Source organism: Cyrtonyx montezumae, unplaced genomic scaffold, assembly GCF_038088225.1.
Source record: "Cyrtonyx montezumae isolate F1298 unplaced genomic scaffold, pur_monq_1.0 scaffold_17, whole genome shotgun sequence".
NCBI lineage: Eukaryota > Metazoa > Chordata > Aves > Galliformes > Odontophoridae > Cyrtonyx > Cyrtonyx montezumae.
Genome location: NW_027071903.1, coordinates 7204600 through 7226695, shown reverse-complemented (window position 1 = coordinate 7226695; position 22096 = coordinate 7204600). Strand labels below are relative to the sequence as shown.

Genomic DNA, 22096 nt, shown 5'->3' with positions numbered 1-22096 from the left:
GACCTCAATGCTGTGTGTATATGGGGGGTGGTTTATTTTTTTTTTACAAATTATAAGTGCATCTAATATTTAAGGATTGTTTTTGATATGTTTATGTTTATTGATATGTTTATTGTTTATGATAAATTCCCAGTACTGATTCCTCAGGGGTTTACTTTACTATGAAATAAAATGACTCAAGAAAGCAGGAAATTTTCTGGTCCTTCGCAGTTAAGAGTATGTATCCTTTTTAGTATTCAACTTCCTCTACTTTTTTGTTACCTTTATCAAAGTCAATGTGATGCTTAAATATTTCCAGCTTTATACAACTGCTAGAGCTGCAGATTTCAGTATAGTGTTAAAGTTTTCTGGTTCCATTTGGGTTTTTATTATGGAAATGAAGCAACAAACAAAAAGCTGATGAAGAAAAAAGTATGAGTTCCAAAAGTGAAGTAATGCAACTTAATACTGAATTACTTTCATATTGATATGCAATATTGTGAAGAAGCAATTGATAGGAAAATGAAGATGAATACATATCATACCAATTTAAGAGCTGGCACTTCTACAGAAAATGCTCTGGAAGAAGTCAGTATGACTTCCTGCAAAGCAGCTGATTTTGAAGTGTGGATTCAGACTGCTCAATTGGAAAGAGGACTGCATCCTCTGTCAGCATCTCATCAGCACTGGTAAAACTGTGGTAAGAAAGATGTTGATGGCTAGATTCTTACAGTTCTGCTTTGTGGATAGCTGTGCTTTCACACACCATAAAGCTGTTTGTGTCCTCTCTGCTTTGCAGTTAAATATTTCTGTCCTTGGAAGAGCAAGGTCTGTGGTAATATCCTCACAACTCAGGACATTAAGATCAGAGAACAGACACCAAAGTTGTTTTTCTTTTTTCTTCAGTTTTGGTTGTATTTCATTTATAGCTTATTTGGTGGTATTGAAGCAATTGCCTGAAATTTGGCCTTAACTTTACGACGTATAGTAGAGACATTATTTACCACACAGGGGCCTTCTTTTTTGCTGTTCAGTTAATATAAAGCTAGGTACGTGCTTTGCCTGTGTTACAACTCCAAACTTATCAGCTGTTTTGTTTTTCTCCTCTTTAACTAGATAGTTATGTTAATTTGGCACTGCACCATTTTTTGCCTGAATAAGGAACAGCCTTTTCTTCTAAATAAATAAATAAAAAGTAGGTTTACATTCAGAATTACTGTACCTGGAGAATATGCTGTTGTCATGTTAATGATCTAAAAATACATCAATTGTGTAGAAGGTAACTGTTCTACTGTTCAGTTTTGTGTAATTCAGGCACAGAGTTCTTTCTGTAACAATCCTGTCTTTGGTGAATTATAGAATCATAGGGATTGGAAGGGACCTCGAGATCATCAAGTCCAACCCCAAGAGATGCATAAGCGATCTTTATTCTTATCTCTATGATTGCTGTTGAGTTTCACCTTTAATGGGTGACTGTTTCACATCACAGTAGCTAAAATCGTGTCCATAAAGAAGATCCTTCTGAGAGATTTCATCCAAGTATGACTCGTTACCTGTAACAGTATTCCACATATTGTTATTTCCTAGAGATTTATATAAGAGTTCTCTCATTCTCCTGTTTTCTTTGGATGTAGATTCCCAAATGACTTCAAGTTCACCTTCTACTTTTCTAGAAAAAAAAAACAGAAATCCTAATTTTATAATCACTTTTCAGCAGTATGCAATTATAGTAAAAAAAAAAAGTACATAAGCAAGTTATACAACGTGTAAGTTTAGATGCTTGAAATGTTCTGATTTGAAATTAAATCCTGTTTTGCTTTTAAAAGCCTAGTAAATGTAATGTCAGAGAGGACTGAAATCAACCCAACACAAAGAGCAGTGCTTGTGAGATGAAAATATTGTGACTGCGTTTGAATCAGGCTGTTGTGACTGCAGTTCTGCTTTCTCCAACAGCCATGTTTCTGTAACGCATGTGCCTTCTCTTCTGCCAGGTATCAAGAATTCTGTATTTTGTCCACCAGCTGAAGTCTGATCAAGCAGTTCAGGCTCTGTGCTCAGCTAATGCCTCTTTGTGGAGGCCAAACAGAAATGGTGTCAACTTCTGCGTTTGTTTGTGTGGTGGTGGTGCAAGGAAACAGATATAGAGAAGGGGGGTGGTGCGTCTGAACATTTCTTGGAGGATTGACTTTTAAACAAATCTGACAGATGCAGAATCCAAAAACACTTGCTGATTTCACTTTGGAATAAGCAGTCAAAGCATGTTATTGTCAAAGGAGCATACTGCAGATGCTCCTGACTTTGCACACAGTATACTGCATTCATAAGTGAGTCTTCAGCGTGGCAAAAGATATAGCTTTTGCAGTTAAGCTGTTTTTCAGGGGAGCATCTTAGAAGCAGCAATTAACAACACAATTGTAGTTACACAATGGTAGGTTTTAGTTTCTGCAGTTTTTTTGTTTTAAGAAAAAGTGAAGTATTTTATAGTGGAGCTTGACTGCTGTTCATAGTAATGTTTTTTCTTCTCATGCAGCATGTGGCAAATCCCTCACTTGTTAACAGAACAGTGAAGTAGATTCAAAAGGAAACCTGACAGGTGTACTAGTTAGATTTTTTTTTCTGCCAGTGTGAAAGATGCCATGGAAGGTGGGATGGGTAAGTGTTCAGTCTTCAGTAGAAGATACTATTAAATAACAAGTCATGATTTGTAGTTAAAGAAGCAGTTAAAGAAGACTGAGAAAAATAATACACCCACCATATGGGCTCTGATGGAAAACAAGCTTGCTGCTTTTTGCAGTTGACTGCTCCCACCCCCTTTTTCCCTGTCAGATCGGTCTAGATTGTTTCTGCCTCTTACTCACTTCTTTTGCAGCAGCACTTCATCAAGGGTTTCCTGTTTGTCCTGCAGCAGACGCTGGAGGTGCTTCATTTCTTCCTGGTACCGAGCAGTCTTCCCAGCAAAATCTTTCTCCTGCTCAGTCATTTTGAGACTGATGTCTCCAAGCTTCCCAGCTGCTCTCTTCTTATAGAGCTGTAGAGTCAATTGAAAAAATGTTATGATTGCAGAAATAAGAGCAATTTACTACCAACAAAAGAAGTTGTGAGAGATTCATTTGCAGTTTGATTTTTCCATCAGTGATGCTTTTATTAAATCCATCAGGTATGCTGCATTACGGTTTTAATTTTTTTAACCTGTTTGTTATGGCATTACAGCCTACTTGGCAGCCTGATTCCATTATGCTTTGCATACTGAGTTATGTGGGAGTCATTTATATTGTGGTACAGATCTGTTACTTCTCTTCCTTAAGTAACAAATAGATTTAGACCACCATCTTAGTAACTGTGAATAGAACAGATATTTGGAGTTTATCTATTACGTACTGTTTAAAAATGAAAATCAAACATTGTGACCTACTTTAAAAAAGAAGTCTCATTGCAGGATAGTTCATGTCATATATGATTATTTAGGAAAAAAATGCAAAGCCTGTACACTTGAGTTAAATCTTTTCTGATCACTAAGGGAAGAGTTAATGTTAAATGTTCTGCTCCATAGTCAGTCTTGTTAATGATGTTCGTGCAGTAACCTAGCTGACACATGCAGTATTCAAATGCAGTGTAAAAACCTATTTGTGATGAGTGACAACTGTGGTGATTTCATTTTTAAAAAACTCAAAATCAGCATCTTTCATAACACTGTTACTACTGACTTAAGTTATAAAAAATGTTTTACAGAATATTCAGGTTAGAAATTCTTTTTACCTTCACTTTTTCTTCTAACCTTCCTAAGCGTAGATTGCCTTCTACTATTTTGTTTAGAACTCCATGGTTTTCGTTTTCCAAGCACTTGGCCTGCAAAAAGATCATGTAGATATAATAATTACTTTTGACAAGGCAGACAGAACACACAGATTGAAGAAGACAAAGCTATTCTGAGTTCCAGTAGTCTTAAGAACTAAGAAACTTCTAGTTGACAAAGGGAGCTTATAAACAAAGAGAGTGACCAACTTAGACCATCTAGTAAAGGACAAGGGAGAATGGCTTAAAAATAAAAGAGGAGATTTAGGTTAGATGTTAGGCTGACATTTTTTTTTCAGAGTGTGGTGAGGCACTGGAATGGGTTCCCCACAGAAGTTGTGGGTGCCCCATCCCTGGAGGTGTTCAAGGCCAGGTTGAATGGGGCTCTGGGCAGCCAGAGCTGGTGGGTGACAACCAGCCCATGGCAGGGGAGTTGCAACTAGATGATCTTCAGGGTCCCTTCCAACCCAAACCATTCTGTGATAAGAAGAATCCTGAAAACTATGCTAATAATATTCAAATAATAATCAACTGTGAATACTATTTGGTTAACAAAAGAGTGCTTTATTTTGAAAGGGTCATAGTTACTGATTCCATAAACCAAACCAATTCTGCGTGTTTTTCTACAAGAGTATGCGTATTTGGGGTTTCATTTCGTAGGGATGATCCTTTCAGGTCAGAATTAGCAGACTTCTCTAAAAACAAACTTGAAATTGGCAGAGGTTCATGTCAGGAAGTTGGTACATTTAGTAGTTTAGTGGGTAGGGATGGTGATAGGAGGATGGTTGGACTTAGATGATCTTGTAGGTCCTTTCCAACCTAATGCACCTATGAACCTACATGCCATATACTTATACTGGTTTGCATCATTTCATAAGTACTGCATTCTTTCTCAGATACAAAAAGCAAACCAAGGACTGCATAGGCAATAAACAAGGAAATAATTTTAAAACTTTAAGAGGTTTCAACTGATAAATCCACTGAAAATATTCGAGAGAAATAAGCAGATTTTAGAATCTGCAGTGCCTAACAGCGAAGAAATACTCCTGTCACTGCTGTCTAGTCCACAGGCAGGTTGCCTTTCATAGAAATCAGAATTAATTAGCATCACTGAAGTTGGGGAGTTTTGTGCTTAGTGACATTTAGATTTTCTTTGTGGCAGCTGAATCACCCAATACAAAGAAATAATTTTGACAGCTGCTAAGTCAGGATTAAAGTTCATCACTGTTGCACTATTGAAAATGCGTTATGTAAGTCTTCTGCTTAATTGCTGCACTGTTTCTCTGGACTTACTAGTACACTGTTGTCCTGGAAACAGTAAATTTAAGAAAATGCTTTCATTTCTGTTGAAATGTGGTTAGTACAGATTTATTTTTAATGAAAGGTAATTACCAAAAAAATAAGATGATCACGTTCCTGAGCTATCTTTTCAACCAAACCAATAAGGTTTGTTAGATAGTGATGGGCTACAACTTCTTTTTCGGTTGCTTCCTCCAACTGCTGTTTCAAAAGACCTATTTTCTTCTTTAATCGCCTATAAAATCAACAGGAGAATCAATCTTCAGAATGGGATTTAATAATGGCAGTAAAAGAACTTGTATTATAAGTGCAGATCAACTTGTACACGTCTCAAAACTGATCCGATGCACTAAAGATGCACTATATGGAAATGCTTTGAGTGCTGAAAGTATCATTGCCCATAACTTTAATTGTATAACATGCTGTGTGAATAGCAACTGTACCAATTATTCAAAAGAACAATTTCTGCAATGGCTACAAGCTCATATTGATTAAAAATATAACAATAGTACTGATGTTAGTTTTTAAAGGTTTATTCTCCCTTTGAACCACTCAGGTACATGTGAAAGTCTACAGATATTGGAATATCCTTTTTCAGGATACACACGTGATTAATGGCTGTAGCTAACTGCCATCACAGAAGATACATTCTTAATTTGCGCATAAAGACAACATACGTGAAAATGTGAAAAGTTTAGTGAAGTTATGTAACAACCAAGGCAAATAAGTGTGATGAAGATGTATCTGAGGAGACATGGTTGCAATGTAATAAGTAGAAATGACACGCTGGGATGGGAGACAATATTTTTACAGGCACTACTGCTGTGGTATTTTAGAAAACTTAAGTATTGAGAAAATGAGAATGTAAGACAAAATGAAAAAAAGATAAACCTGTTCGTTTTCTGTGTTATGTCCATCTCAGCTTCCAGGATCTTCTTGTCAGCCATGAAGTTATTCTTTTGTAAAAGCAGTTTCTTGTTATGAGCTTGCAGTGATGCAATCTTTCCCATGAGATCTTCCACCTCAAAGCGCTTTTTCTCCTGCTCCTGCTGTAAATGGCTGCAAAAACCAACCATGGAGAACAGGATTCCTGCATGTACCTACTTCAGCATAAAGCCAAATTATGGTAAGGTATCTGTGCCAGAGGTATGAAAAAGGTACAGGAGTAATGTCGAGTGTTCAGTGGTGTCAAAGAATGGTTTTAGAATCCGGTGATGTACCAAATTGTGAATGAAGCATAACACAAGCAAAATAATAATTCATCCTGGCTGCATTTGAAGTAATTTTAAATTATAGTGTATATAGTCCAAAATGCATTTCCTGCCTATTTTTTTTTCACATAAACTATTTGGCAGAACTTCTAGGGAAGGGATTGTACTGAGAAACAATGAAATTAGTATCCTCAGATGAAAGAAAACAGATTGACAGAATGCCCTTAGAAAAGCATTACTTTGCAGAATACTGTGTGACAGAACTGTTGTTTCTCATTTTCATGCCTTCGGTGTTACAATTTACTTTTATAATTTTAATTGTCTATAAAAAGTATTTTCAAAATACTGACATTTCTTTATGGATGAAGGTAACTACCAAAATACAAAGAATCACCAGCATATTACTACCTACAAAATGATGCATGCACATAAGGATTTGTACATGTGAATGTTCTGTAGAATTGTTTCTTTTGCACCATATGCAGACTCATACCTTTTTAAGTCATTCACCAAAGCAAAGTGTTCCTCTGCTGTTATTCTGCTATCCATTTTGGCTTTGAACTCTTCACAAATAGTATGTAGAGCTTTCAGCTGCTTCTGGTAGCTTTCTATCTGTTCTTCTTGGCTCTGTTTCTTCTCTTCTAAAATTATTATCTGTTTGGTCAATTTTGAGGCTTTTGGAAGGAAAGAAACCACAACTGAGTACAGCAGAACTAATTCAACCACTTAGTAGAACTCAAACCAATAATACATTAATTCGTTGTTCTTTATAGCACTATGTAACAGTGGATTTGTCGTCTTCGTTGGTTTGTTTTAACAGTTCAATTTTTTTCTGCCCTAATTTGGGAGAAGTGACAAGTTTTTCCACAGTTAGGTAGGTAACTACACATAGGAGAGAAGTCAAACTTCAAAAGCAGAAAGGAAACTAATTCTGGAATTAGGTGTCAGATAAACAGAGAATTTCAGAATTAAAAGTTTTGCTACATAGGTTCCCTTAAGAATACAGTTTTCATAATTAGCTCTATAGTAATGAAACTTAATATGTTTTTTAGGGGCATCCTAATCTGTGAATTAAGATTCACAGAATTCATTCCATGTCTTACTTTTCAAACAGTAACCTTTCACTAAGAAATCTTACTTTTAGTGTTAGGATTTTAAACTGTAACATGCCAGACCTTTTTTGTCACTACTCAAACAGAAGTCTATCATCAAAAATTATCGAGAGGAATTGGCTGATATAGAACACAATTATTCAATTAAATACAAACCTCTAATAAAACAGAAATAAGGAACCAAACTGATTACTACTTGATGTATTCATATAAACCTAAGCAATATCAAACTATGAAAGTAAAATGAAATGCTGCTGCCTGTAATACAGTCAACTATATTTTATCAGTAGTAAGCATTGGTTACAAAGTAGAAAAGTGAACACAAAAAGCCCACACATTCTCAATTGAACATGAAAGCCTTAAAGTTCTAAGTGCTCTTGAAATACACTAGATTTCACTAATTTAATTTTTTTTCAGTTCTAGTCACTTCTCCAGAAGAAGAAAATCAGAACAGGTTGTGCTGTATGGTAATCGGTAAATGATGGTGGCATTCCTTTTCACTGTCAGTGGACAGCCAGAGCCTGACTTCATAGAAGTCTTACCTGCATTCACTAATGCTTTGTAAGCCTCTTATCAAGTTGAGGAAAACAACCAAACAAAACTGCAGTACTGTCTATGGGGTAGAAGATGCAGTTGCTGTGACTGCCAGCTCAAGCACATACCTTCTTGAACATGTTGTCTGTGACTGTCTTTCGCTTTAGCGTGCTGATTTTCCAGTTGCTCCATCAACAACTTGTTTTCTTCCAAGACCAGCTTGGCCTGAGTTTGCAGCTCATGCCTGCAATAACAAGCAGTTTATAAAATGACTGTAGTTCATGTCCAAAGGAGAAAACAACTGAATTTCAACAGGATAAATTGAGTGAAAACTATATTTGAGTGCCTTTCAGTAACATATGAGAAACCTTCATCAAAAGCAATCTCAGAACCCCGGGTAAGTTTGCTAGATACATAAAACACTCAACTTTGAAACTGTAAATTATTTGGAGTAATTTTTTACTAACTACATAAAAACTTCACTGTAGAAGGAAGGAAATGTGTAAATCAGAGCCAAAGGATCAGAGTGGTTGAAGCTGGAAGAGACCTATGCGTGTCATCAGGTCCAGTCCCCTGCCAGTCTGTAATCTTGTGTATCTGCATAGAGTAAGCAAAACAATAATTCTTTCATTTATTTCTCATAAGTTAACTTGCCATTCTGTAGTGGTAATTAAGTTATTATTATTTAATTGCTCATGCAGGTCTTCGTTTTCCCTCACCAGCTCTTCGACTTGAACTTTAAAATTCTTCATATCCTCCTGGAAGATAAAGGATTTCAAATTAAAATATTCGAAGGTAAACATTTTGTTTTAATTTTTTACATCCACAAAATATGCATGTCTGAGTGCTTTTCTAATTCCCAAGTTTACAGCGTGTTATCTTACTAGTCACTCATCTTGAACTCACGTGTGTAGCTTGTCAGATTTTTTTGCCACATGTCATTTGAATTAAGCACATTATAATTAAAACACGGATTCAGGAACAGTTCTGGAAACCACCAGATAATAGTGTAAATTTTCAGTATGAAATACTGCTCATTCTCTGGATTCTTTTTTTTTTTTGAAGGAAATAAATTATTCTGAATAAGAGTTCTGCTCTGAGGCTCATGTAGTTCCTTGGATTTTGTTATATATGCCTTAAGTGAGAAAAGATGAACGTCTTGGTAATCTTCGTTCTCTTTTGTTTACAATTTAAGACAGATTCTCATGAAAGAATTTTTTTATTTAAAGATTTAATGATAAAAGCCATTTATAAAGAGCAAAAACAGGCAGTATCCATTCCTTAAGTAACTTGGAATAAATATACTTCTTCCACCAAATCCAAAGGCCAGGTAATAGAGGGCACTGACATCCCTATTATGAATGGCAGCAATAAATTCATTCTTCTAACAGGCTGACTTTTTGTGGTTTATTCAGAAACCACAATTCCCATACGTGGCAATACTGTGCCTTGTTCTACATCTCAACAACCTGACAAAAAACAACAAACCAAGCATTTTAAGACAGAAAAATAACTATGCTAAAGAAAAAGTCACTTCTAATTTCAGGCAAAAAACAGCTTTGACAAATCCCTTATAAATAAGTAGATCTTTCTGCTTTATTTTAGAAGTATTTTTTATTTGAATGACCACTTGCCTCGTATGCAAAACTTAAATCTTCCTTTTCTTTTATTCTGTCTTCGTATGCCAACAGAAGAGGTGACAAATACTTCATATCCAGCTTAAAAATATTTAAAAATCTAATTATAAATCAAATAGAAACCATAATCTCATCAACAGTTTTAATTTCTTATCCTACAAGCTTTTTCATTGCTAGTTTAAAAAATTTTAAGGGCTTTCAGTTGCTACTAGATCTATGTATAGTTGAAGGTGGAGTAAGTACTTCTAAGGAGTTCCTTAAAGTACAGAACAGAATTTAAGTAAACTTGCACAATTCCAAAATACTGTTTATTTCAAAAGGACCTGAAAGTGCTTTGTTCTTAGTTGCACTGCAGTTCAATCTAGAAACCAAGTTATTTTCTCATAGAAGTGCATACTTAAAGTCTGTACATGAAGAAGACTTACTCAGCTAGTTATAACCAGGACATATTTCAGCTTAGAAAATTCATTTTCTCATGCTGCATTTCGCAGAATAAAAGAATTGGTGAAGCTGGGAGGGACCCCTAGAGGTCACACGGAGCAGTTTCTTTGCTCAGTCACCTAGAGTGCTGCCTGAGACAAATTCTTTGTCGTTCTGACTGAGGAGATACAGTTTAATTTTATGGGTATGAACAAAATTATGTATTTCATGGATTATTTGCCTGCTACTTTCTACTAGTGGACCTGTGATCATTTCTATCATCAGAATCTCCAAAATATTGTGTTTTAGTGTTAATTTTTATTCTTCTCCTGAGATTATTTTAAATAAGATTAATAATTAAGCAGTAAATCTTGAAGGAAAGTATGTATCAGACAATACTACGTGAAGATGGTATTTATAATTCTCAGGGTAGCTGTACTTAAATTGCTTTCGTAGTACAAATTTGCTAACTGCATGCAGCTTGTAGCTTATGAGATCACCCAGAGATGCACACATTCATTGCAAACTTTTGCCCTGCATCTGTCTTTTCATGAAACAAATGTTCATCAAATTCTACCACTGTGTGAGAGTTCAACGACATAACTAAATAATATCCTGTAAGTTTGAGTATTTTGATTCTAGTGAAGAAATTCTACTGCTTTACTTGGAAAGGAATGAACAGATAAGCAAAAATATACTACTTACCAGCCATGGGGGTGGTGGTCCTTTAATGGGCAAACCATTTAGTTTTAGATGCTAAAAAAGATTTAAAAAGAAACTGAAGTTAATGTCCTGCTTTTTAAAGCACCAACATCAGCCATTTGAAAAGCATACAACTCATAACTATTACTCCCAAGCAAGAGTATGTTTCTAATTAAACAAATGAAATGCAATTAAACTAATTGAAACTTATGTTTTTAATTACGTGTGTTGCATATGTAATGCATGCACAGTCAGCAAAACTGAAATTTCAGCATCTTAGTAACATAGGGTAACTTTTTAAAGTTAAAGGTAGGTGCTTAGTCTAAATTTCAGAAGGAAGCTTAGGCCATGTGTAGCCTAAAGTTATTTTATCTGGATTTACCCCCAAAAACGCAAAGGTGAACACATTTGAACATCCAGACTGCCACTATAACTAACATTCTTACCTCCTCTTGGGTCAGTGGCCTGAATTTAGTTTGATAGCGACTTAATTCTACGTTCAGACGATGGACTGTCAATTTCAAAGCATCATTTTCATCTACAAGTTCTTGAGCTTGTTGTCTCAGATAAAGTAATTCTGTAGTCTCTCCTATTAAAACAAATACCCTATCCATTTCAATCACATTTCAAGAAATGTTAATATTAGTTATTTTAAGTAAAAAAAAAAAAATCTCAGTAAGCCAGAACTACGAGAGAACAGATCTCAAAACTGTTAGGGAATAAACCCATGAAAAATTACTAACACAGAGAACATGGAACAACATTCTTTCTCATGATCCTCCAGTTACTCCTTGACAAATGCCACTAATGTAGTAAATACTGTACAAAAAATCCTTCTGCACAGCCACTTGATCAAATCAGTAACAGAAACCTACTGCCCCAGGAGTAAGTTATAAGGAATTAGAAAAATCAAGCAAGATCACTAACAGTTAAAAGTGAATGTTTCTCTTACCTTCATTATGTGTCGTCTTTTCAGCTTCTTTTTTCTCTGCAGTAAGTTTTCTGTTTTCTTCTTCTAGTCTCTTCAGTTTTAATTGCTGTTTTTCCATTTGCTGTTTTATTCCCTCAAGTTGTTGGCTCACAGCCAGGTATGCCTTGTTCAAAGACCAGTTTTCTTGTTGCAGTTCTCTGAGCTTTTCTTTAGTCATATTTTCCCGTGCTTGCTTTGCACGAATAGAGACATCTGTAAATGCCACAGTTCAATACATTTTAATTGTATTCAAACTTAAATACGGCAAGTTCAGACAGACCATGCACCTCATGTCAACCAATTCAGCTGCAGTGGGATGCTAAGTGACAGCCTCTAACAAAGATGAAACTTGGGGGGCTAGAGAAGTCACTTCATTATACTGTTTAACATCATTTCCTTAATATTTAAAAATGTTCTTAGATTAGAAAATAAAAACGAATACCCAACGTGAAAAGCCTAGAGCTACTGTTCTAGTACGTATCACAGAACACAGCATTTTTTTCATCTGCACAGAAGAATCTTTTTCATGAATTAGGCTTAGTGAGTACAAGCAGGAAAATGTATTTTTATAAACGTGTTCTCTAAAGTAAAGGTTTGTAGTAACATCACAGAAAAATCAGAAGTACCTGGGGATGGTGGAGGCTTCTCCTGGATAAGACTTTCAGCTGATAATTTTTCTTCCTAGCAGGGAAATAACAAAAAAGAGACAATTTGCTTGAAGTTATCCTACCTGAGATACACTGAACAGCATCACTGCCAGAGAATTTAAGAAATAGAACTTACGAAACTGAAACAGCTTCTTTGATATCAACAAAATTGAAGGTTGATTCACTGCTACACTTGTCATTTATCAGTCTTGGCATCTTATTGTTACTTAACACTGTTAGTGGACACTCCTGAGCACTAACAAAACAATTTCATAATAGATTAAAAAATCAGGTTTCTTGACCTGACAGTCTGAATATTGCTCCCTCCTTTTAGTTTGTATGAGACTCTAGGATAGTTGTAAACAGCAGTTTATAACACCAGAACACAATATCTTCCAGAATGCAACACAAATAGGCCTTCTTGTAAGTCTTACCTTTGAATTCAAGCCAAGCCGTTTGAGCTCTGTTAAAGGAAAGCAGGTCTGTGGGTTAATTAAGAATGAAAGTATGGGTAAGTCTGTAAATTCTAAGGGTTCGTATAGATACTTAAGTACACATTAGGTACTGCAAATGAAGTGTAAGAAAGTCCTTCTAGAATCCCCTTGGTGTATTAGAACTCTGATGTGACACCGTACTTTACCACTCACACTGTATAAATATAATCATGGAAGAAACGAAATTGTTCTCAGAAACATGTTCTTACAGCTGTTTTCAGTCATGTCATTTTCTTAATCCAAGAAAAATGAATGACTAAAAATATTTTCTTTTTATCTCCTTAACTTTTCTGATATTGGTATTGCTAGTACCTCTGCTTTTTTTTCTTCCATTAAAGCTGTGAGTACCGTAACACTCCAGTAGTGTTCAGAGAATAAACAGGGTTGATTCTGAGATATCAGAAATATCAGAGATGTGGTAGAGGATGACTGTAGTAGATCAGGCAGAGCTCATTATTCTTTTTGGTATATAGATGTTTTGTTTTTTAATACTGACTGTTAATGGCTGTTTGGGAGTTTCAGTTACAGAGTGAATACAGAGCAGTCTTCCCTTTATGAAATTCTTTCTTTTCCTGTAACTACTAGAAATGGCTACTTAGTAACATTTCTTTGACTGTTTTATTGTTTTCCTTTTTTTTTTTTAAGGAATACATCGTTAGCATTATAAATTTAATTCAAAAAATTTTATCCCATGATACTAAATGGTAAGGCATTTTGTCTTAAAGTAAACTACTGTACCTTTGGATTCCACATTTGATTCATCCACCAGCATCTGAAACTGAATTTCATGATATGTGTCTTTCTTCTCCCCATCATTACTAGGAGATGGTTGAAACCCTTCCTGTGTAAAAATAAGACAAGTCCATCTAAATCATAACACTGTTTAAATAGCTCATGACAGAGCATCTTGGTATATGTTTGAAACCTTTACTATAATAACGTCCCAGTGACATTCAGAATTACAGCCCAGGATTTTAAGATGATAAATAATACGATATATTTTTTTGCTTCAGGGCTATAGATAAATAAAATATAAGCCTTTGCATGATCAGCAGGAGGTAGGCAACTTGGATCATCCAGTCTATCATAGGGCAGTATTCCTTTTCACCTTACTTAGTCAGAGAGCCTGTGAAATTATCCTACGTTTGCCTGAACTGTGTTGCATCTTGGGTGGTGAGGCACTGATGCAGACCACCAGAGAGGCTGTGGGTGCCCCATCCCTGGAGGTGCTCAAGGCCAGGCTGAATGGGGCCCTGGGCAGCCTGAGCTGGTGGGGGCAGCCCTGCCACAGCAATGGGTGGGCTTTAGGTTTCTTTCCAATCCAAGCCATTCTGTATCTAAACTTTTAAAAAAAGCTCTCCCGTTTATCTACGATGTTACAGTACTTAAACTATTAATTAATCATTTTTAGCAGTCTTTGCTGTTTTTCCTTGTTGACTGCATAGCAGTGTTCCTGTATGTAACACACCCCCTTCCCTCTCCTCTATTCTTGCTGATCAGTCTTCACCTTGGTGTGTTTTCCAATTCCTTTCATGCACATAGCATTTTATTCCTTCTGTACTACTCAGTCTCTTCTTCCTGTTTAAATTTTTGTAGCACTTTGGACAGAGATGCAAACTGAAATTTAAATGTGACTTCATCCATTTTAAGCTGCTTACATGCTTTAAACACAAATAAATCCTCTAGACTTTAAGACACAAGATCATGTCTTCTGTCTGATTCTGAATGTTGTTCTCTCTGAATGGGTCCTGTTCCTTAGCACAGTTCTGAATCAGTTACTGAGCTTTCACTGTACCTGGAAGTATTTAAACATAATGCTCACAATAAAATATTGGACACTTTACAAGATTAAAACATGCTCTTCCATTAAAGAAGACCAACAATATCAGTGATTTCCTATTACAAAAAATATCCTAGTAACCACATAAGTAATAATCTGTGAGGATCAACAAACAAACCTAACATGTTGAAGAGTAAATTGACTGAAAAGATGTAAAATAAAAACTGAATAAACAAGTAAGTAGTAAGAAGGGAATGACAAACTTTAGTTTTTAGTATTTAATATTCACACTAATATATTAAAACACGGTAAAGGGATTAACTGATTGAAAATACTACCTTGTTTTTACAGGGAACTGCGTAAATAGCATTGGTGCTAAAGCTTTCTCCCTGTTTCTTGTTACTCTGAGAGCTGGACTCTGCCTCTCTATCAGCATCTGAAAGATCCATGTCCTCATCCTCACAGTAACTGCCTGTTATTTCCAGTGACTGTACAGGAGATCTGTCACTACCATCAAATTTCCAGTTGGCCCTGTAAGTAGAAAACAGTTCAAAGCCTGCTTCGGTGTTGGTAAATGCTAGCAGAGTCATCAGTCTGAGTGTACACAAGTCCAGTGGTAGAAACAAATATGTACGATTTAGCTGCAAACAAGGAATCTAACCTATGCATACACTTTAAAACAGGCAACACTGGAACTATGTTTTCTTCTCTTGCATAAAGAAAATGCCATGCTAGAGACCAAAGGCTACTAATTCTACAGAAGAATAGTCTCAAATACTAATTTAGCACAAAGGAATTACCTGATACAATTCAGATGTCTATCAGCTATACAGTTAATCACTGAAGAATCATTTGGCAGAAATAATAACACATCTTTACTTGGAATAGCTGTACAATTCTGACCTCCCTGTCTGAGGACTGTGTGCATCACTTTATGAGAAAACAGAATAAGAACTGTGGACAATTTGGATTTAATTTATGAAGCGCAAGAAAAAACTGAGCTTAAAGTAACTGGTTTTAACAGTAAGACTTCAATTAGCTTTCAGTAACTGTTGGCTAAAAGTATTTCATTGGTAGATTTTATTTCTAATTTAAGGTAGCAAAACAGAAAGCATACACTACCCCATCCTGAGCTCTGTGACTGCTGCATACGGCTCAAAGCCCTCCTGCTCTGTGTGGGCAGAGTCGCCTTCAGAACGCGATCGCTGCCGAGGCTGAGGAATAGCAACTGTGCGCCCTGTCAGAGATGTTGCAAGGATAGCTGCTGCTAAAGCAGATCTAGGGAAAAGAAAAAAAAAAGACAATATTGATCTCATCTCTGTGCTGCACGCTTTATATCCTCTTCCAATGTAAAATGTCTTCGCTGTTTAAGAAAAGCCAGAAGTTCAAGGTTAATAGGTTAATAAGCATAAATAACACTGAAACTGCTAAGGGACTGGATTTGAACCAGTTAACTCCAAGGTAACACACAGTACACTATAAATACCTGTTAAGTTTTCCCTAAATCAAATGCATGAAAAAAAGTCAGTGAATATATTTCTATATATTTTTAATATCAGTGAATATATAATTACATTTCCAGAATTCATACCACAAATTTACAGTCCTTAGCATTCACTTCAGCCATAACAGCCAGCAGTACCTGGCAGCATGTTGAGAAACTGCTCCATATTTTGCTATTATGTCTCCTGCTTCCCAGGAGAAACCTACACAGAACTGTTGATGTGAAGCTGTGCATAAATGCTGGAGCATTACAAACTAGTGCAAGATTAAGCAGATGGAAGTGCTTGCTAGTGGGATGCTGCAGAACAGAGTGAAGAGTAAGATGAAGATGAATAACAAACTGGAACAAAGATGAAAGGAGAGGAGTGGTGAGGGCTGTAAGAGCAGTGACAGCAACCGGTGATCAGAAAGAAGAAATGAACTGGAGATGACCAGGAATAACACCAGAAAGAATGCAGAGAACAACCAGAAGTGAATTAAACACAGAGAAAGCAAAAAAGAAAAACTGCAAGGTACCACAAATGAGAGTAAATTTATATTTTCACTTTGTGCTACTTGCCTGAATTGCTCATTTAAATCTAGTACTGTTTTTACATGCAGGTTTTTAAGTCACTGTTTTGTTGTTTTTTAATGCAATAAAATGTCAGGTTAGTAATGGTTAACTTAGCTTTGCTAAGAGGTAGAGAGTTCTTCACTGCTCCAGTCCTATATTCTAGCATCCAATTTAGAAATGGCCCTAGCTTCAAGAAATCTGTTTGTCTTTAATCGACTCAGATTTATAAGTTACATAAGAAGCTAACTGTCCTAATTGCTTATCACACTTTGGAACAGCTCTGCCTAAAGAATGTATTCTGTTTATGAGAAGGCTTATGTAAACACTGAACAAAGACATGCAGTTCTGCTCAACGTGCACTTGCAGTGTGCTATTGCAGTTGATGAAACAAAAAGAAACAAAACCTACCTGAGCCTTTCTGGAGAAGGGTTTGGGCTACGAGGGGGAGGGGTGCGGGGAACTGCAGGTTTAGGAGCTATGGTGGCGGCGGGGACCAGGCCATGAGCTATGTGTTTCTAAACAATTTAAAATAAAATTAGTTGACAATGACTTTAAGGATCACAATGAAAAAAGTACAGAACCGAACATGTGCAAAAACTGACACTGCAAAATAATAGAAAAGGGAAGAAATTCACGTGCAATTAATGTAAACAGAAGAGTTGAAATGGTTTTAAGTGTAACTTCAGAGCATGTATGAACGGTTGCTAATGCAGGTTACATAACTACTGTATACTAACGACTGCAGGCTCTTCACTCATTGCATCACTATTTACTAAACTGGAATTGCAGTGTACTCGTTTTAATTCTTGTTTTTCATACAAGCGCAAGAGGAAAAAAAGAAGTGTATACTGGAAGTTAATTTGTTGCAAATTCATTGAGTCTTATTTCGCAGTAACAGTATTAATCCCCTCCCTTGTACAGGTTTGTAACCCTCAGTCACCGAAGCTGAGTCACAGAGGCTCAGCCTGCATTGGGGCAAAAAGATCCAGGGGAGCAGTCCCGTGGTGTGGGAGCCAGCAGGGGGCTGCGGGGCCGCGTGTGCCGCTGGCTCAGACAGCAGCAGCTCCCGGCAGGCGGCTCTGGGCCTCCTCCACAGTCACGGGATGGTTTCCTTGCGACTGAGTTTTCTGTCTGAACTTGTGCCCGTTGCCCCAGGCATCAGACAGCACTGTCCCCATAAAAGTCCATCACCTCTGGACAGACGTTACAGCGTTATGGTATAGAACAGGCGTCGGGTTTCCGCTATGGAGAATTTTCCTATAATATCTTCTCCAACAGGATAATTAACAGGAAAACCGGGAAGGACTTGTGTGTTCCAGGCAGCTGTGCAGAGGCACTGAGGCAGAGGCGGCCCCGCCCGCGCAGGACCCGGGCACGCCGCTGCCTGGCACGGGCACGCTGCAGCCGCCGGAGCCCCGGGCTGCGTGGGTTGAACTCCCCGTGGGACAACGTGCGCCGCGCGCCTGCCCGAGGCGGTACTCACGAAGGACCCTTTGCGGCCTCTCCTGAAAACGAACGCCATCGTGGCTGGGAACGCTCTCCACCGCCTTCCTCTTTTCCTCCGGACGCTTCTCCCGGCGCGACCTACCCGCTACCAACAGCGCGGCGGATTGGCCGGGCGTTTGTGCTCCGCCAATCAGCGTGCACCTTACTGCGGCACTGGCAACCTACCGGCGGCAATCCCCGCCCCCTGCCGCCCCCTGATTCGCTCTCGGCGGTATAGCTTTGTCTCCTCATTCGTCGGCGGCGCTGTCAGTCAGGCGCGCGCTGCGAGGCGGGCGGTTCGTTGCTGCTGCTGAGGGGGCCGGGGCCGCCCCTCAGAGCGGAGCGTTGCCGCGGCTTTCTCTGTTGGACTGCGGGGTTGTAAAATCTCCCGTGTTTGTTAAACAGAGCGTAACCACTGCTGAATTAAAGGCGACAGGTCCGATGGCGGCAAAAGGAAGCCTCCCTGCGGCAGCGGGATCCGTCGTTGTCCCTTACGGACACGTGGTTGGTAATGAGAAGTGGCGGGGGTCCGAGATAGCCCGCAGGCTGCAAGGTGAGAGGAGAGCAGCTCTGCTGTCCCTCACGGCTGCTGCGCTTCATGGGGCGTGCTGGGTTCTGACTGCGGCCACAGCCGAGAGCGCTGAAAACCTGTTTGCAGCTGCGATTAGTTCTGCCGCATTCGGGCTGCGGTGCCTGAGCCGTGCGGGGCCCATTCAGAGAGCTATTAACTGTCACTGCCACGCGTGTCGGTGCTTTAGCTGCCCTGTGCCTGTTCTGCTTGGAGAGAAGAGAGGCTGTTGAAGGAAGCGAGTTTGGTAGCCAGGCCAACAGCATCAGTGGCACGTTAGGAGAGCTGTGTGGTTCGGTAGCTGCGCGTCTTTAAACTACTGCTTTTTTTTTTTTTCCTCTCTTAACAATCTCACCTCAAGGGAAAACAAAACTCATCTTTGAGGACGGCTTGGGACTTGTGGATTTCCATCTTTCAAACAGAATCTGCGTGCTGTATATTTCTGAAGCAGATTTGGTTGCAGGGGATGAATTCAAGCGGAGATTGGTTCGGTTTAGGAATGTAAGTACCACGTACGGAGAAAAGGAAACATTTCCAATTGCAGCTTGCATATTCCATGCTTCTGAAAACGTTCACGCTGTAACTTCTTTTATTTCTGGTGAAGTTCTGTGGTGTTTCCATCTGAAAACTGAAAATCACACATCTGTATAATAATGTGTTTTTTTGTTTGTTTTTTTTTTATTTTTTTTAGCTTCAGTACTGCTTCTGCAACTTTCATTCTTCCTCTGGTTTGCTTTCGTGTAACTCACATTTGACAGCTTGGTTCTGAGCTGCATTGCATCAGCTTCTCACTGATGAGGGCCTTTTCCCACCCTTCAATACAGGCCAGCAGCCTTGGTGGAATTGTGATTGTCGAGAAGACTCCAATAAGTGAGCAGTACTTCTCAGCAGTGCAAAAGCTCGTTGTGCTGCAACTTGGAATGGCATTGCTTCCTGTGGCAAATCAAGAAGAAGCTTCTCAACTTATTACTCAGCTTGTAAGTTCTTATGTTAGTGGAGAGACTGAGAATTACCTGTTTGCTATTCAGTCATCGGGTTTTTTAGGAAAAAAAAACCCACGTGATCTTAAAGGAGCCCAGCATTTGGTTTGAATGTAAGGAAAAGAAATATTAAAATGCTGACAGGTACCATAGTTCAGTAGGAGAAGGGAGCAGAGGAAAAAATAGAAGCTGTCAGGGTTTCCTGGTGGGGCTTTGTGGGTATGCGCTGAAACAGAAAAACACAGCTCCAGTAGAGGGCATTCGGCGTTGCTAATGGTTTTGTTTTGCTTCAGGTCCGTGAACAGAGTAAGGATCACAGCAGTAACCCCTTTCTGCGTAAACAATGCTCACAACTGGCCGAGGCGTCCGTGTTTCGGACAGTGCAGCAAATCCCGGGAGTTGGGAAAACAAAAGCTCTGCTTCTGCTGCAGCAGTTCGGAAGCATCCACCAGATTTGTAATGCATCTGTCAAAGAGCTCGAGCTAGTAGTTGGACAAACGGTGGCAAAACAGATTCACACGTTTTTGGGTTCCTGATGTGTGTGTTGTGCTCTTGAAAAACAGGCTGCTTCTGTTTCTGTTTCATGTGAATTCTAAAGTTCTGTTTTTAATGATAACTTACTATGGTAGTTCCTGTAATCTCAGGAACAGCTAGAGGGTGCTGAGTAATCACCCAGATTACTCCTTTTTATAGCTGCTCTGGTCATTTGGATATAGAACTGTGCCCTGTGGTGTAGAAGCTTCAGATGAAGGTAATGTTGTCATGCTGCCTTGGGATTTAAAGTGACCGTTACATTACACACCTGGTAAGTTGAGATCACTTCACACTACTGCTTTTTTAAATCAAACATTTCTTGCACTGTACGCCTGCTGACAAACACAGCTGAGTACAGTAATTACTTCACGTCACAACCAGGAAGGCAGTACGGCACTCAGGAGCAGCTACCCAGCTCCCTTTAGCTGTTCATTTCCACATGTCTGTGTGACAGGGCTCCTCAAACACCACTTGATGCATTGTGCTACCAGAATACATCTGTGACTACACTAATTTGTTTCCCTGGTTACTTTTTCACTCCACAGGATGTTACCAAACTTATTCCTTTGTAAGCTGGTAGATATATGTTTTTTATATAGGCTGGGGTGATTTATTATGACATTAAATATAGCAACTACCATATATTAACCATAATTATCAGTTATAAGTTGCAGAGAAAATACAGTGGGAAGCTTTGATTGTTATTTATTTTGTGCTTCCAGTATTAATTTCAAGAGTTATTTATGAAGAGGATTGGTCTTCCTGACATATTGCATTTTATTTTAAATGGTATCATCTAGTCATTTTTATTGTTATATACGCATTAGGAGTGTTAGAAGTTCCTTTCCTATCAGTTGATCTTTAGATTACAGCAGGAAGGCATTTGAGCAGAGCTTTTGATTCCTGTTTGTGCAGAGATCCTCTGTAACCAACTTAATCACCTATGAGGTGACACATTTGTTATTGCACTGATTCCTCTCTTGACATGAAAACACAGTTATGTGATGGCTTTTAATTTATTTAATTTACTGATAGCAAACATCAGAATTTCCAGAACTATGAAAGAAGGGGAATACTTAAGCTTCGTTATAAATATTTTAGCTTTTTTTTCTCATTGGTCACTGACATGTCACTATGAATGTGGCTATTGCTACTGCAAGGCAAACACCCAAGTACATTTTGTACTACTCCCAGTGCCCACCCCGTAAGTACACCAAGTAGATTTCAACTGAAGTAGCAAAAACCTAGTACTAATGAAGTTAAAGGCTCAACAATTAATCTATGGCAAACCTTAATTTTATAGGATTTTAAAATAGCTTTGTATGTTCCATATGATTAGAAGTATACGATGGAAGTGCTGAAGTCTATTTACTGTGAAATGAGTAATAAGCTAGCTATTGCCTGCTGCTGACTGTACAATCAATCTTCAGTTGGCTGTCAAAAAATAGCAATTATGTATTTGTACGGCACTTGAAGCCCAAATTTTTGCTCCCGTGTTTCCTCAGGGAGGAGTGACGGTGGGAAGGGGAAGGCAGTTAACCATGCAGCTGAGAAACCCAAGGGCTGGAGACACTTTTATTGAAAGGAGCATTACAGAAACCTGGAGAGGTGTAGTAGCAGTAAACAGAAAACTTGAACATGCTTTATTTTCCAATAAGAAGTAAAATCAAAGAGCCACTACCCAATGGAAGCATCTGATTTTTATTCTTAAATAAGTCATTAACATATTTACACCTATTATTAAGAAACTAAAAATGACACCTTCAGAGTTTATACCCAGACACAAAGCTTTCCCGTAAGTTTTGAGTATCAAACAGCAAATATCTACTCTGTAGACAGCGACATTAACTAACACTAAAGTGTTAGCAACTTCCAATTAAATCTCAATTTCATAAA

General features: G+C 38.2%; 2 protein-coding genes across 2 annotated transcripts; one reads left to right on the top strand and one right to left on the bottom strand.

The window, feature by feature from the left end:
• Positions 1–1392: 1392 nt before the first annotated feature.
• On the bottom strand, positions 1393–17811 carry CEP89 (centrosomal protein 89). Its single transcript, XM_065734200.1, has 19 exons — positions 17689–17811; positions 17042–17148; positions 15700–15855; positions 14913–15108; positions 13536–13638; positions 12738–12766; positions 12283–12337; positions 11639–11869; positions 11133–11275; positions 10690–10740; positions 9562–9645; positions 8582–8685; positions 8056–8171; positions 6775–6955; positions 5962–6129; positions 5164–5305; positions 3736–3825; positions 2838–3007; positions 1393–1648 (listed from the first exon to the last, which is right to left on the bottom strand). Exons 1-19 carry the CDS (start codon positions 17809–17811, stop codon positions 1417–1419), a joined length of 2481 nt encoding a protein of 826 aa, XP_065590272.1. The 3' UTR covers positions 1393–1416.
• A 715-nt stretch (positions 17812–18526) lies between these two features.
• On the top strand, positions 18527–20233 carry FAAP24 (FA core complex associated protein 24). Its single transcript, XM_065733180.1, has 4 exons — positions 18527–18671; positions 19048–19187; positions 19511–19663; positions 19960–20233. The coding sequence occupies exons 1-4, from the start codon at positions 18560–18562 to the stop codon at positions 20200–20202; spliced, it is 648 nt and encodes a 215-aa protein (XP_065589252.1). The 5' UTR covers positions 18527–18559; the 3' UTR covers positions 20203–20233.
• The last annotated feature ends 1863 nt before the right edge of the window (positions 20234–22096 follow it).

Bases quoted from the DNA above. Each gene is read 5' to 3' on its own strand.
- CEP89 (XM_065734200.1), bottom strand. From the start codon at position 17,811: ATGGGGACAGTGCTGTCTGATGCCTGGGGCAACGGGCACAAGTTCAGA. The intron at 15,856-17,041 runs GTAGGTTTTGTT...TCTTTTCCCTAG, and splicing joins CCTTCTCCAGAAAGGCTCAG to ATCTGCTTTAGCAGCAGCTA. The intron at 8,686-9,561 runs GCAAGTGGTCAT...TTTATCTTCCAG, and splicing joins ATTTAAGTTTTGCATACGAG to GAGGATATGAAGAATTTTAA.
- FAAP24 (XM_065733180.1), top strand. From the start codon at position 18,560: ATGGCGGCAAAAGGAAGCCTCCCTGCGGCAGCGGGATCCGTCGTTGTC. The intron at 18,672-19,047 runs GTGAGAGGAGAG...TCTCACCTCAAG, and splicing joins GATAGCCCGCAGGCTGCAAG to GGAAAACAAAACTCATCTTT. The intron at 19,188-19,510 runs GTAAGTACCACG...CCTTCAATACAG, and splicing joins GATTGGTTCGGTTTAGGAAT to GCCAGCAGCCTTGGTGGAAT.